Source organism: Aphelocoma coerulescens, chromosome 3, assembly GCF_041296385.1.
Source record: "Aphelocoma coerulescens isolate FSJ_1873_10779 chromosome 3, UR_Acoe_1.0, whole genome shotgun sequence".
Lineage (NCBI taxonomy): Eukaryota > Metazoa > Chordata > Aves > Passeriformes > Corvidae > Aphelocoma > Aphelocoma coerulescens.
Genome location: NC_091016.1, coordinates 123104278 through 123119988, shown reverse-complemented (window position 1 = coordinate 123119988; position 15711 = coordinate 123104278). Strand labels below are relative to the sequence as shown.

The 15711-nt window shown below is 41.7% G+C and overlaps 1 protein-coding gene across 1 annotated transcript in view; it reads right to left on the bottom strand.

The window, feature by feature from the left end:
- The window catches only part of RP1L1 (RP1 like 1), a 47082-nt gene that overhangs the window by 14107 nt on the left and 17264 nt on the right, over nt 1-15711 (bottom strand). Inside the window, exon 2 of the mRNA XM_069008407.1 lies at nt 11616-12273. Within this exon, the coding sequence (XP_068864508.1) occupies nt 11616-12254 (639 nt within the window). The 5' untranslated portion in view covers nt 12255-12273. The remainder of the gene's footprint in view (nt 1-11615; nt 12274-15711) is intronic.

Here is a 15711-nt window from a genome sequence, read left to right as displayed (position 1 = left end):
ACAGGATTGTAACTCATCTACAATAAAGGCTTCTTGCACATTGGTGAAGAGCAGCCAATATTTTTGGGTGACAGGTAATTTCACCCCAGGAAAGCCACCTGCTTCAGGTGGAACATTCCCCCTTGGACATGCCTGACTCTCACTGATGACAGAGTCAATCATCTCAATGCAGTTGGCTAAATCTAGTAGATTCCTAGAACAATTTGAGATGTTCTAGAGTATCCGATACGTGCCTGAGGATGGCTGACAGGATAAAAGATAAATATGAGACTGGAAAGCTCAGCAGGAAACATCAACCACATTCACAGAGTTAAAAAATGAGGCGTCTTCATTTTCAAGCTGAATCACAAAACATGGGAACTTCAAGAATATTTTAATCCGTAAGTGAACAGTCTGGAATAAAACGGAAGAGAAATGGTGGCTTATGATAAAGGTGTTTGATGGGTTAGGAAAGAGTTCCTTTGGATCTCTCAGGTCCCATTTAAGCCTTTTTGGAGTTCCCTCAGTGTAACTCAGTCACAATTAAGGCTATGGATGATCAGAGACAAAAATCCACCGAAATTCATGGGATCAGTGTCTAGCAGTTGGCACTTGGTGGGCTGGAATAGACTCCCATTAAAGTTTTATTGCATAATCCCTGAAAATTAAATCAGGTTTCTCAATCTTACTGTAAAATCTGACCCAAGTCCCACTGTAATGGATGGAGAGAAACTTGGTGACCTCCACAGACTCTGGATCAGGATCGAAGAGGATTATGGATGCCGTGAGTGAAGTTCTGGACAAGAGCCCAGGTTGGATGAGGCATGGAGCAGCCTGGTCCAGTGGAAGGTGTCCCTGCCCATGGCAGGGAGTTGGAACAAGATGATCTTTAAGGTCCCTTCCAACCCAAACCATTCTATGATTTATGATTCACTATCCCCCACCACAGGAACTCCCTGCCCCAGTGGGATATGGCATTTACGGATTGTTTCAAAAAAGCTCCACTTTATTTCCAATAAAAATGTTTTACAGACATTCAGCTCCACTGGGTAGGTCACCACAAGTGAGGTGTAAAGGAAAACACATCTCTCTTCTGAAATACCCCTTTCTTTTCCAGTCTGGCTGTTATCCATTGAGGATGGATTGTCTCCATTAATTTTGCTGCACAGAACCCACCAACTGCTGTGATCTCAGCAAGGACCTCTAGGTGCTACTGCAACACAATTCTTAATAAAATGTCCTCAATACCTTTACAGGAGAAAGGCCAACATAACACCTCTAAAACACGGAAGCAGCTGGTTGTTGCGGAGAACATGCCACCCTCTGGCTCTTCCCAGAGAAAAAAGGACCACTCTCAGCCTTGCTCAGCTCAGAAGCTGAACACAGATACCAGTTTGGGATGAAGGCAGAGTGAAGGAGACACCCTTGCTCTCCCTCTGCTGGCTGCCAGCCAGCCAAAGACATCTGAGACTTAGAGAAGGACAGAATGGGGAAATAATGCAAGGCACGGTTCACAGGACAAGTCCATAAGCTAATTCACCTTCCAAAGGAGTTCAGAGATGCATGGGAGAAACAGAAGAAACTGGAAACAGACCCACTCAGGCTAACGGGCTGAGTCCATGGCCTGTGCTGTCTCCCTGCCTCCTTTCCTAGAGCTCTTCCATCTGCTCCATTTTGTTTTCCACTCCCATTTACAGCTCCTTGGAGTGTGAACAACCCTGTTGTTTTGTGGTTGTGTTACATCCAATCCGGAGGCATGCAGGCTCTGAACTATTTATCATGGTTTAACAATGATAAATTTTGCATTTTATTCATGCAAAGAGCCCGCTTGCCCCTCCCTTCCCCAAACTTTCCACCAGAGGAATTAGAGAGTGGTTCTTTTGGGGAGTGGTTGGGTAATCTGTGGTCAGAAGGTGAATCATGGGGTGTTGCCACTCCATGCCCACATACAAATTAGCAAAGTAGCGGAAGAAAAGGAGGAGGAAGAAATCAGGAAGTGCATGACTTGTTCTCCCTTTCTCTAACTTCAGCAGGGGTCAAAAGTGTCCTCCCCATCATCAGGAGGAAGACAGAACAAGAGGTAATACTGAACTTAGACCGAAGAAATACTGCATGGAAATGGATCCAATCCTCTGGAAATGATAGCATCCAAATTATTAGTCTAGAAGAGAGCACACAGCATCCCTTCCATCTCCCAAATCAAAACTCACATGGATTCTTAAACTAAATTAAGTATCAGGCCCCCAAATCCACATAGAATCATGGAATGGTTTGTGTGGGAAGGGGCTTGAAGGATCATCCCATCCCACCCCCTGCCATGGGCAAGGACACCTCCCACTAGCCCAGGGTGCTCCAAGCCCCATCCAACCTGACCTTGGACATTTCCAGGGGTCCAGGGGCAGCCACAGCTTCTCTGGACACCCTGGGCCAGGGCCTCCCCACCCTCACAGGGGAGAATTCCTTCCCAATATCCCATCTATCCCTGCCCTCTGGCAGTGGGAAGCCATTCCCCCTTGTCCTGTCACTCCATGTTCTTGTCCAAAGTCTCTCTCCATCTTGCAGGCTCCCCTCAGGTACTGGAAGGCCACAATTAGCTCATCCCCAAACCTTCTTTTACCAAAGAAAGAATCCTAAATCAGGACAGATTCCAGCGTCCAAGGCTCTTGTAAGAGCAGGTGATTTGTTAAACATAAATTACAAGCTGATATCTTTATTTGATGCTTATTTAATAAGAATAGGAGCAAGTCCAATGCTCCAGATGCTGAAATGCAGCAATATAAGATAATTTGTCATTTCAACACTTCTACAAACATCAGCATTTTCTAGGTTTTTACAGACAGGACCTGTTCATTTTTCAGGTTTGCCCACAGTGTAAAGATGCGTGAAAAAATGAGAGTTTGGAAGGCCATGAAGCACTCAAAGAGCCAAGTAAAAGATGTGAAAAAGGGAGGAAAAATGCAATAATGCCCTGCTCTGCTTTCTCAGTCAAACACAGGCAAATGTGTACCTATTGCCTGTGTAGCTATTGCTCTGCTGGCAGCTTTTCCTGGAGTACTCATGGATGCCCTTTCCCTGTGTGGGACAATTTGCACATATATAAAATACTCATTCTGAGTCTCGTCCTGGAATTACTTCAGATGAAGAACTCTTTCATCATTCCAAGAGAAATACTGCAATCAGAAATTCAGTGGCTGTTGGAAATCACTTGGGTAGCAGCAGAAGAGAAACACCCCATGGGAAAAGGGAAAAGGGGAAGGAAGAGGATTGATGGGGAAAATGAAGGCATGGAGAAAGCATGCTTTTGAGAAACAGGTGAAGAGGATAAAAATGGGAAGAAAAGTGATTTCTAGCCTGGTTCAGTTTGGAATTTTTGATTGTGTGAGGGGTGCCACCGCTCCTGCCCCTGTGCAGGATGAGCTGGTTCCTGATGAAGGCTATGGGACATTTCCCAAGGACTTCACAAAGTGCTGGATTGATGTGGGGAGATCTCCACAGTGCACGGGTCTTGTATGCAAGTTTTGATGGTCTTTTGTCTCCCCACCTACCCTGTCAGCTCAAAATTAGGTCTGACACTGCTCAAGCTGGGAAACAGCCAGAGAAAGAGCAAACTGCTGTTCAAGGTGCAAATTTCAACTGAGAAGAGAGGATGGCCTTTCTAGAAAAGTTTCGCTGCTGATGTTTTTCACCTTCTGACTGAAATCAGAGTCCCCCACCTGCCCCTTTGGCATCGGCTTCATTAAATCTGGTCCATCCAACACTGAAAATGATGAGTCAGAGTAACATCCACTCCACCCCAAGAGCCTGCCCTGATCCTCTCCTGGGGCAGGATTAGCTTAAAAATTGACGTGCCTCAAAAAATGTGAAGCATTTGGTTCTTGTGCTCAGCCTTGTGGTGGCTGAGTCAGTGGGAAGGATCCAATTTGGGAGTTCAAGCTTCTCCCCATGACCAGAAGTTGTCAAAACTCGCTCCTTTCGTGTGGAGAACATTTACACTGTGGATGAGAAGGTATTCCAGTTGGAAACAGTGGGGGAAAGAGGGAAGGACGACATAGCTGTGCTCCAGTTATCTGTAAGAGGTGGGATTGAGGATATAAACCCTCCTGGATCAAGCTCACAGATCCATAGGGAATTGATCCGTGGTCTTGCCATCTTGGATATCTCTAAGCACAAACACCGTGGGTACAGTCTGTGGACTCCAGAAGCTCTGGGCATAAAGAGAGACCCATTCAGCTGAAAAAAATTTGGTTTAATTGAATATTTTTCTTGTTATTGAGTCCAGGTTTCACTCTCAATTTGCAAAGTCCACAATACAAATGGGAAAGGTGGGAAGGTTTCTACTTCCAGACCTTGCTAAGAGTTGCAGCAGAATCCTTTGAATTCCCTGTTCAAGGCCAAAAACGAAGAAGAAAATTCCTGCAAATGCAAAAATCCTCTCTTTTCCTCACCTTTTGCTCATTAAAACCTCTAAAATCTGAATTTGTAAAACCTAATTTCCATATGAAAAGACCCCACAGACTTTCCTGTGAAAACTCTTTGCAGAAACAGTGATTTCTACTGAAAGTACTTACAGAAAATTCACAGTTTTTCCAGGAGAGGGTGGAATTCTGCTATTTTTTGTACTCTCAGCAAATGAATAAATAAAGAGATCATGGTGACAAATCTTACTCTCCTGAAGTCCACTTTTATTCTGTGCTCCTTTTCTGCACTATAAAGGGAACCATCAACAGGAAAAGCTTCACATTTCTCATGAAATACTTTGTAACACAACTTTTTTCTGATGAACCCTGTTTTTTTCTGGCAATTTACTTGTTACTGACATAGATTTGGTTTTATTGGCTCAATATATTTTGCCATAAATAAAACCCTCATACGGGATTTTTATATCAAGTCTAAATGACTGTTGTGCACTTTTGTGCTCTTTGTTGCATTGAAAAATCTGCATTTTAAAAGTCTGGGTGATTTTTTTCTTCTTTAACTGTCTCTAATCTTTCCAGAGTTCTAAGCTTCCATATTTGGGTAACTATAGAAGTAATTTTCCCATAAGTAGTTTCTAAAACTTGTTAAAGATGGAAGAAAACCTAAACGTGAAAAAATTGTACCTTTGAAACATTCAATTCTTTTTCTGTCAAAACCGCTTGCATTTAGAAACAAAAATAGTTTGTTTTGGGGAAAACCCAGAAATGCCAAAAATAGTTGCAAGAGGAGGTACCTGTAGCATGGCAGAAAATTTTGGTTGTATAATAAAGTCGATAAGGACGAGATAAATGAGTGGTGGCATTTTTTAAATTGCTATTAGGAAAAATTAGGAAATACTAGTGGTGATAGCACCAGGGCTGCCAGAGCTCCAGGAGGGTTTGAACAACACTCTCAGGCACATTGTGGGATTTTTGTGGTGTCCTGTGCAGGACCAGGAGCTGGACTGCATGATCCTTGGGAGTCCTTTCCAGCTCAGGACATTCCATGATTCTGTGATTATTGCAGATACTCAATAACATGATTGGAAACATCTTTGCCCTGGATTAAATTCAAAAGGATTAGAAAGCAATTACACTTTGCTCCATGATTACTGAAGGAACAAAACCTCCTCAGGCTAAAGGAACCATCTGTATTTGGTGTGTGTTAGATAAGAAAGTATCAGATTTGCTGCATGTTAGATAAGAAAGTGGCCAAACACAAGGTCCCTTTAACTCTACGTTGTAAGGCACTGGGCCAGATGATCTCAGGGCATCTCAAAGGTTCACAAAACACACCTGGATATGAATCTTCTTGTGGATGAGGTTCATGGAAAGTTTTGCTGAGGTTTACAGATCGCTTGTGTAAATCTCATTGGAGTCATTGTGGTTTTGGCACGGAATCAGAGAAATCGAACCTGAAACCTGTGGTTTGTTTTTAGACCATGAGTCACACACGTAGTGGGTGGAAAAGTGGCACAGCTTGCTTGATAACAACAGTTTGCTCCAGATCAGGGGCTGGAATTGGTTGCAATCCTTCATATCCGAGCACAGAAACTGAGTGTCACACTGAATACGTCAACGTGCAACCAGAAAATTAATGATCCCACAGAGGCAAATTATCACCTCTCTTCTCTCACTGTTTATATACACCACATTTTAAACCGGCTTATCTGCCCCCACGTATCCCCTTTTCCTCCTGCACTTCCATCAGGGTCTTGATGACACCTGTCATTAAGACAGATGAGCTTGGTAGAGAGCCCAAACATGAGTGGCCGAGAGGATGCCTGCGGGCAGCCTACAGATGTCCTAGGAATGGCTCTATGGATGTGTAAATCTGAGTCAGGAAATATGTCAGACAAGCCTGTTTCCTGGCCTTGCACCCCCAGGTCGCTGTAAATACAGTCATTATTATCAAGAACTACTTAGTGATAAGGGTTAGGCCACCAGTTTGGCTAATAACAGCTAAAAATAAAAGTTCTGCCTTCACTGCTAAATTAAATCAGTTCTGGATCCAGGGCACTGGAACAGCATTGCCTCCACCACTCTTCTTAGAGTAGTCTTTAGTGCATTTAAAGCCTGGGTCAACTGGCACTCTCCCAAGCAATTCCTGGGCAGATCTGGGAGTTAACACATGCCAGGGAGCTTTTCTAAGAAGTGGCTTGAAGGTGGCCACCCCTGTGGGAATTAGACCCTATTTTGGGTGCTAGAGTGTGTGATTATCCACAGATGGTTCCATTTGATGCCAGAGTCTGTGCCATGATACTCTTCTGGCCACTGGAATAGCTGTGCGGGCCCATTGTGCTGCTTTGGGCTGCAGATCTTACCCTACAGGTTGCTGGAGGCTGGGAAGATACACCAGGGAAGGAGTCACTTCATTTGGGCCATTCTGTCTTTCTCCTAGACTAGGACATGGTCGAAGACAGCTTGATTTGCCCCAGAATGGTTGGTCTTGCATAAGTGCATCCCATGCCAAATTCCACACAAATACAGGAGAAAACTGATGGTTCTTACCCCGAGGAGTTTCTAATAATTAATCCTTTACAGTCTCCAGTTCGTGGTGCCTGGGGGAACATTCTTTAACTCATGATTGCTCCGCTGATTAACCCGAACGGCAATTCCCCGATCCCCCATGGAAAATCGGTGGCACACAGTGCTCCTTCTGCAACCTTCTCACTTGGAGAATTTGAGGCAAAATCGAGTCTTTCTGGTCATCCACTAGACCTTTCCACACAACAAAACCGGATCACGTTCACTCATCAAATGTAACAACTTACGGTCAGCCTTGAGTGCACCCAAACAAAAAAAACATCTCAACCTCGGCCTGACTCCAGCGAACATAAAACTGGCCACATCCCCTGGAAAACTCTTCTGAGGGCTGATAAATCCCATTTGAGCTGCTCTTGGTAATTGCCACCAGTAGCCATAAACTATGTAGACTATTTGCCATCTCACAGTGTGGTTTCAAATGCCATGTGAGGAGGAGCATTGGATTTTGAGGAAGGGTTTGGTTTGTTTTTTGTTTTAATTTAGGACAGCCAGTAAAAGGAAGGCCTCATGATTCAGAAATCAGGCCATCTGTGCCTGGACACAGTCATGGTGCTGGGTTCCTGTGACTTAACAAAGTCTTAATGACTGGTGGGTGCTGGATAATTGCCATTTGTAAGGGAAATCCTCTGTTACTGCCTCATAATCCTGCACGTCATTTCTTACAGCCTGGGAGGATTTCTGCCCTTTCTGTGATCCCTGTCTCTTTGTCCCCAGAGACATCCTTCCCTCTCCAGAGGCAGGCAGTGAGGATCTGAACAGAGGTGCATTCCTGTGGTTTAGACCATGAGGAAGAAAACCCACTATGTGGTGTAAAAACTTCCTAGAATGGAGCCAAAAGGTCATTTCATGGAGAAGACAACCCACAATTATTCTTTTTCCTGAGATATCTGAGCACCTGATTCTTTTTTTAGTGTAGAACTGATGTTCCCAGTAAAAATTGGGAAAACTGTGATTTCCAACAGTCTCATCAGCCAATTGATGTAAAGTCCCGTGTCTTATGTTTGCCAATATCTAAATATCTGTAGTACTTTAGAACCAGTGTAAGAAAACTTGGGCCTGGGTTAATTTATGTGACAAGTCTAAGTCACTCTTCCAATCTTCTATAGGGTCCACCAGGCAAAATGTCCCCCATCCTAACTGCTTCACAAGCTAGTCAGATTTAAATGAATTAATTTAGCCCAGGACTGTCTATATTTTAGTGCTCAACGTTTCATTGATCAGTTAATTGTGTGTCAATGTTAAGTTAAATAACAAATTTCTTTATTTGGGCAGTTAATCCAATTATATCCAGTTAATCACCTGGAAAACACCAATGAGTGGCTTGACCTGAAAAAAACTTTATGATTTATACCTTTTTTCTTGTTGAAAATTTAAATTATTTTCCTTACCTAAAATTGAATTAAATTTTTCTCCAGTCTGATATTCATAAAATTTCTAGGCAAGAAAAATCTTGGTTGATTTGGGAAAATGGGCTATTTTCCCTAACAAAATGAATGTTCAAGCACTTTAGACCTACATTCTTCACTGGGACTAGGATTTCCTAGTAGGAAATCTGCTTGATATCTAGGATTAAAAATACTGGTTTCACCTCACTCAAGGCTTCAGGAGTTAGAATGAAAATGGAAATATGTAAGTATCAATAGAACCAAACCGGATTTCCTTCCATGGGAATCAGGACTTTAAAATTCTCAGATTCTATGATTTAACTTTGAGTTATGGTTGAATTAAACTAAGAAGTTTGCTGGGAAAATTTGTGGACTACAGAAGGAAGAAAACACTTTTCTCTGCTTTCTCAAATCAATACTCCATGAAAGGAACACAAAACAAGCCTGTTCCATGTGTGTCTATGTTTATACCCACATAAAGATTTGTAATCTTGAAGCATCCTGAATTTACTCAACAAAATGGTAAAAATATTAAAATGGAAGAGATCAAAACAGAGCCACTGGGACAGAGGTGATTTAACTCATTTTAGGATTTAAGTTTACATCTGAAATTACAGCAGTAGAAGAAACAAAAGGAGATTGAAGAACAAACACTCTGAGGCCATGAATGGCTCTTCCATTGATGGAAGATTGACTAACATGTAGGACAGGAGATTTTTCCCCTTTTTTTTGTATTTGGTTTTCAAGAGATCAAGGAAAAAGTGGCTGCAAAAGGGACACTGTGTACCTGCTATCAAATGCTGTGAATTTTGTTTTTCTGAGACAGACTAAGTCAATTCAGCAGTAGTCCAGGTGCATTGCTGAGGAATTATTCTGCTAATCTGTCAAAATGTGGAAAAAAGTATCAAAAGTTACTGTTCCACTCAATCTCAGCCCTCTTTCCCAGGAAGATCTCTGTACTAAGTCGTGGGGGGGGGGGGAAATAGATAATTGGCGTAAAAGAAGTTTACAAAATTATTTAAAGAGAATTTGAATTATTCTTCAAAGAGAATAATGTGAGAAAAAAGAAAATACTCAAGAAATATGAAACATGCAGATACCTTCGAATGATCATGGAAGAATGGAAGCTTCTTTACACTGGCTTTAAAAGAAAATGTAAATTTAAGTATAAAGACAAGATGTACAGCTAAAATTAAACTCCAGCATCAGCGGAAGGAAGTTATTTCAGGAAAGCTCACAAATTTGTGCGTTGAATTCACTATTTTCACTCCTCAGTGAAACAGTTACATCTGGTGAAAACTCAGACACAACAGATACCTCTGTGTATCAGAAACAGAGGTCTTGAAGCTGAGATATGACAAGAAAACTTAGAAGAAGAACAGAGATAGTTTAGAGAATCTGTGTGAAAAGAAAAGATTGGAAAATCCAAGACAGAGCAAATTTTTTGTGATGCTTTGCACCCAAGCCTAGAATAACAGGAAGCCCTAATAGGAATGGTTGTTAAATGGACAATAGGGAACAGCTAAAAAGCTGGAGGTAAATTACTAAAAATTAATAATGGCCAAAAATATCTCTGTAAAAGATTCCCAGGAAAGGTATTAATAATCACATATCTCCTAATTATGTGGCAGCTGATAATGTTGCTGACGTTGGACCCACCGTCACCTATCACTGTGATATTCTGCACAGGAATTAAAGGAGTGAAACTAAAATTATTAAGGTATAGAAAATCAACTCCTTGTTGACAAAACAGTAATGAAAATTTTCATATTAAGAAACCCGAACCTGAAGGGATTGTGGAGAGATTAAGTGATGGTGTTTCATCCACACGTTTCTGTGTGGAAATGTTGGAAAAGACCTCCAAGATCATCGAGTTGAAGATATTGTGTTTACAGAGTGCTCATTGAGTGCATATCCCACCTAAAATAGTGGTGTTTATAATGAGTAGAAGGAAAATTGTGGGAAATTCATTTAGGAATTACAAGGGGAACATCAAGACTGCACTAAGAAGTAGAAGGCAAAACTTTTCTTTAGAGAAATCAGTGAAAATTCTCAAAAATTGAAGAAGAGAGAGTTGCTATCAGCTCTCAAGATTATGATGTCCATCTGGACTGAACAGGAGTCGAAGTCTTGAAAACTGGAGAAATCAATGGCAAAATAAGTTAGTTATCCATAGATTACAAAATATCTAGGTAGCAGGACAGGGTTTGGTTGGAAGCTCTTTCCAGAGTGGTGGGAACAGCAGAAAGCACTATGATAAGACATGGTGCTTCCACCAGGAAGGATGGCTTAAATTATCCTCTCCCTCTCTCCTTCCTACTGCACCTTCCCCTCCCTGTGCCAGGTAAAAATTATTTTATTGCAAAATATTCCTGCACTTTTTTCCCCTCCTGGATAATGGGTCACTTGAACTCGGGTTGTTTCAGTCATTTGGCGCAGAAAGTGACACCACAAGTGGTTGTGTTTTTACCACTGAGGAGCTGGCACTCAGCCCTGTAAAGGTGGGAAAGGTGTCAAAGGAGCTGGGAATCTCCATTCAGCTGCAGGGACAGGCAGAAGTCAGGATAACTCTTGAGACCCCTTCAAAAAAATGGAAGTAAAGGTTAGTTAGCTAAAAAGAGATGGAGACGTCAAGAGAATCTTAGGTTTGTCAGGAAATTCCTTTGGGAACAGAAGAATGAAGAGATTGTTGTGCCCTGAATTTATTATAAGAGTTCCCCAACAGCAGATTCACCAATTCATCAATACAAAAGTGTCTCTTGAGCCCACTCAATCCTTAATTACTTATGCCTTAATGGGTTATTTTACCATAATGTTGAGAATCCCACATAAGGAGCAGGACCCGGTTCTGTGGGAAGCTGTGCAACCACAAGGTGCTACCTAAGGGCCACCTTATTCTGTCGAATTCCCAGTGGTCAGGTATGGAAAAGTTGAACCTTTGTTGAGACATGCCTCCCAGGAAAAGGTGGGAAACTCCATTACAAGAAGTTTATTTAGGGTTTTATACCCACATGCAAAACATTAAACCTCCTATTGACCACAAACAATATTTGGAATGAAGTTCTTGAGTGGCTGAACAAGATTATTCTACATCAAACTTTTGTGTAATTAATGGGGAAGCGTTTATTGTGACAAAGTCTGAAGGATTAAGGTAATGTAGGTAAACTTTTGGACCCATGAGCTCAAGGATTTTCATCACAGGGAACGTGATGACTCTGTTTGAACAACTGACCAGCACAGAGATATTTACCTTCTTCCCATCAACAGTGTAGAGCTTCTTCACTGGGAACTGCAGGATCTCCGTGATCTCATCCAGGAGCGTTTTGAAACTGCGGGCATTTCTGCGGTTCAGGATGATGGAGCGCCGAAATCCACTTTCCCCATTCTTAACCAGAGTGATTTTCTTGGGTATTCTGGGGCCATGGTAAGTGAAAGGTGTGGAATAATCTTCCAGCTTGCCCTCCTGAGCCACTCTCCTCGTGGTGCTGGAGGGGCGACTGTTCCGTGGTGGGGCCGGCCTGTGTCCCCCAGAGGTGATGCTGATGGGCTTCACGTACTTCTTGTCAGAGCACAGGTAGCACCCTCCATCCTCCAGCTGGTCCAGCTCACTGATGCAATGTATTCCTCGTGGGGTGGTGATGGTCCGGACCCCGAACGGCAGCGGGACCCGATGGGAGAGATCATCCATGAGCGCGTGGAAGCTCTTGAAGCTCCGCTGGTTGATGGCCATCTTGACTCCTGCAAACTGAGGGTCTCCACTCTTGAAGAATGTTATTTTTTTGGCTGGAGGGACCCTAGTGAGGGTGCTGGCCCGAGCCACGGAGGGGAGGGGTGGCTCATAGTTGTAGGAGCTGGTGTTTGACAGGTAGTCAGCAGGCACCTGAGTCATCCCTCTTGTTTAAAGATAACTGCAAAGAGAAGGAAAAACAGAGTGGGGTTTGTTTGAGTCATACAGGATCAGACCCTGACATTGGAGCAAGGTTTGTGCTCCTCACAACAGCTCTGTCACGAGTAGATTGTACCAACAAATCTTAGGAACTCGTGGATCAGGCAGATACAGAGAAGCACAGCAGGGAGAGCATCCATAACCCTGCTCGTCACAGTCAAACCCTCCCGGTCCTGCAGATTCCAGTGGGAATCCAGACAGTGTCAGTCACCCCTGAGGCACAAAAAGCATGAGTCAGACACCAAGTGAAACCCACAAGAAGTGTATTGTTGTCCTTTAGAGTTTTGTGTCTTCCTTGATTATATTTTTGAGGTTTTCTCTGAAATTATCAGAGACAGTGATTATTTCAGCTTTATTTTTACAAGCACAGCACTGAGATTCTCATGTAACCTTTTAACCCTGTGGACTGGAATGTGACAAAAACCAAAACAAGACTGAATTTCTTCATGTTGTGATTACACTTTGTAGCACACAATCAGTTCTGAGCTCACTGAGGGGCAGAGCAATCTGGTTTTAGAGCAGGCCATGCCAAAATGTGCTGAGTTCTGGATGAAAAATTTCTGGTGGTTATGGAAACAAGTAACAAATATTATAAGACATCAAAAATAACTACAAAATTTGGTTCTTCTAAACTGTGGGAAAATTTGAAATTGGTTGGAGATGATCTGCCCAATTTTTGTTGGGGCAGTTGGTGTCCTTCATAAATAAACTGATTTTGGTGTTTCAGTCTGGTGGTTGCATCCCACTTTTTGAACACAAGTGTTTTTAATGTCTTTTTCCTGATGAAGATGAGACTCTTTGTTACTTTCCCTTATCAAATCCATTGTCATGGAAGCCAATTGCTAAAAAATTCAGACCTCATATGGAATGAAACTATTATGCCAAAAAAAGAAGACACTTCGATTTTGACATGGAAAAAAAAAAAAAGAATTAACACTATTTTTACAACTGCTAAAATATTGGCTGTAATGAGCACAACACATTTATTTCATGAATATGAACAGTGATTCCCCAGTTTACTCTGAGTTAATTACTCAGACTTAAATGGAGACTCTAAAAATGGCACTTAGAAATGTCATCTTCTGGTCATTTATCTGCTGACAGATAGGAAACCATTTGAGTTGTTAGTAAGGAATCAGTAGAATTGTAACTTGCCGAAGGGGGTTCTGGCCACAGACATCTATATCCAATTTATTTTCCAAATTCTATTCTTAATTGGCATCAGTTTTCTATTGTAACTTCCAAAAAATCTCTTACAAGAAAGGCAACTTTTTAATGCTTACAAATGAATTAGAAAACAGTAAATGTATTTATAATTACATGGTTCCTCCAGTTTGCTCCTGGTTACCCCTCTTGCAGCAGCTGAATGAAGTTCGAGTATGAATAATTGTGATAATCACAATTCATTCTTTGGAGGATCGGTTTGGTGCCCACTGCCACTAATGGGAATTTCGTCACTGTTGGAGCATTCAAAAAGCTGTAAATGCTGAATTTCTCTACATTTTAGAACAAAACCATTATATTCCTACCACGGTACCCTCAAGTGAAATATTTGTGCACGTTGTACTACAGCAAATGCTGCAATAAATGGAAGTTTAAGCTCAGCTAGGTGAGAATAGAAATTAGGCATCATTTGAAAGACTATTATTGTGGCAAATCCCTGCTTTTATTTATACCCATGTACACCCAAAAGATTTCAGTATGTTTTATTCTTTCCACGTACACATTTCACCAAGCAATTATTCACTTATTTATTTCCCAGTGAAAGGTCAATCCATCACTCCAACTCATCATTTCCAGGGGAAAAAATATCTCATTTCTCTATTTTCCAGCGGCTTCCAGAAAGGTGGGTTTCACTTTTTCTCCACAAGCCCCACATTGGAGCTTTCAGCCAGTGACAGCATCATTTCCAAACAAACCCATTATCCAAATTGTAGGCACTGGACAAATGGTGATCCACAATATGCTGACTGCATTCCCAGAAATCTAAATTGCTTCCCAAGGATTTATTCTACATTTTTCAAGCTGTTAAATCATATTGTAAGAAGTACAGAAAAAACTAAATACAGGGCAAACCATAGCACACTTTCCCAATACTACTTTTCTTGGGGAATAATTTCACAGATGACTGATTTAAAAGAATATTTTTCCTTGAGTTTTGGGTGATAGAGCTGATTACCCACCCCAGCCTAGAGGGTCTGTCAGATCTGCTCTTACAAAGCTGTATATCCACAAAAAGAAAAGGAAATATAAACAGTTGCCATACAGAGAAGTTTAATATCATCTATTTGAAGGGTCAGAATTGGAAGGGAATTCTACTGCTAATCTGCAAAATGCTCATCTTGCCCAAATACATCTTTTTAGAGAAATAAGAGAAGTCTCAATACATATTTTTGTACTTACATTGAAATACTTCATCCCTCTTGCTCAAGATGACTTTTTCTTACAAAATATCCAAGGGATTAAAACCAAAATCAACCAAGTAATAATAATTTTAAAAAGCAACACATCCAACCAGCCACCTACAGGATCAAATACACTGCACAAGGCAGGGAAAAATGTTAACAAGTTACTTGCTGTCAATCAAACTGGCCTCAAAATGACTGACCACAGCTTGGAGGGTTAAGCAGGGCTGTGTTGCTAAGGATAGAAAGAAAAGCTACCTAAGCTGCTGGAGAAGGCTCTCAAATCCACTGGGGCTTTAGGCACAATTTGTCCAATCCCTCTCTTCCTTGTGCCCATGTAACTCTGGTATAAATCTGACTCGGCTCTGAAATCACACCAGTACAACTGGAAGTGCAATCCAGGCCAGAAAGGGAATTCTCCTCTTAAATAAAGGCCTGCAGAGACCTGGAAAACTTTCCTGATCCAACCTACTCATTAAAATGATTTGGAATCATATTTATCTTTTGGCAAGTCCAGAGGAATCAGTGGGACTGGAGTAAGGATGATGGTGGCTCTGAAGGACTTGTGTGGATGTGCCACTTCTCACCTGGGTGATAGTCCCTTACTCAGGAGAGAGATGGATGAGATCTGTAACAGCTTTTTCAGGGAAATATTAAACAGGAAAATCTGGAGAGCCCTAATCCCAAAATTTTCAAGTTCATGGCTGATGTCAAAGTCACAGTCTCAGAATGATGCTCAACAGCTGGATCATTGAGATTTGGGCATGAAATAAGGACAGACAAGCACGTGAATGACAAATAATGGGAAACTACTTGTTCTGTCATAATTAACCCCTAAGAGCCTCCTTGTTTTCTCTCTGTGCTCCTCCTTGCAAAAAACCCGCACATAACAACAATAACAATAACAACTTCAGTTGGATTTAGGTACAAAATCAGTGAGAAATCTCACTCCTGCATGGACTGGAATTCTTGAAGATTGGACATGATGATCTTGG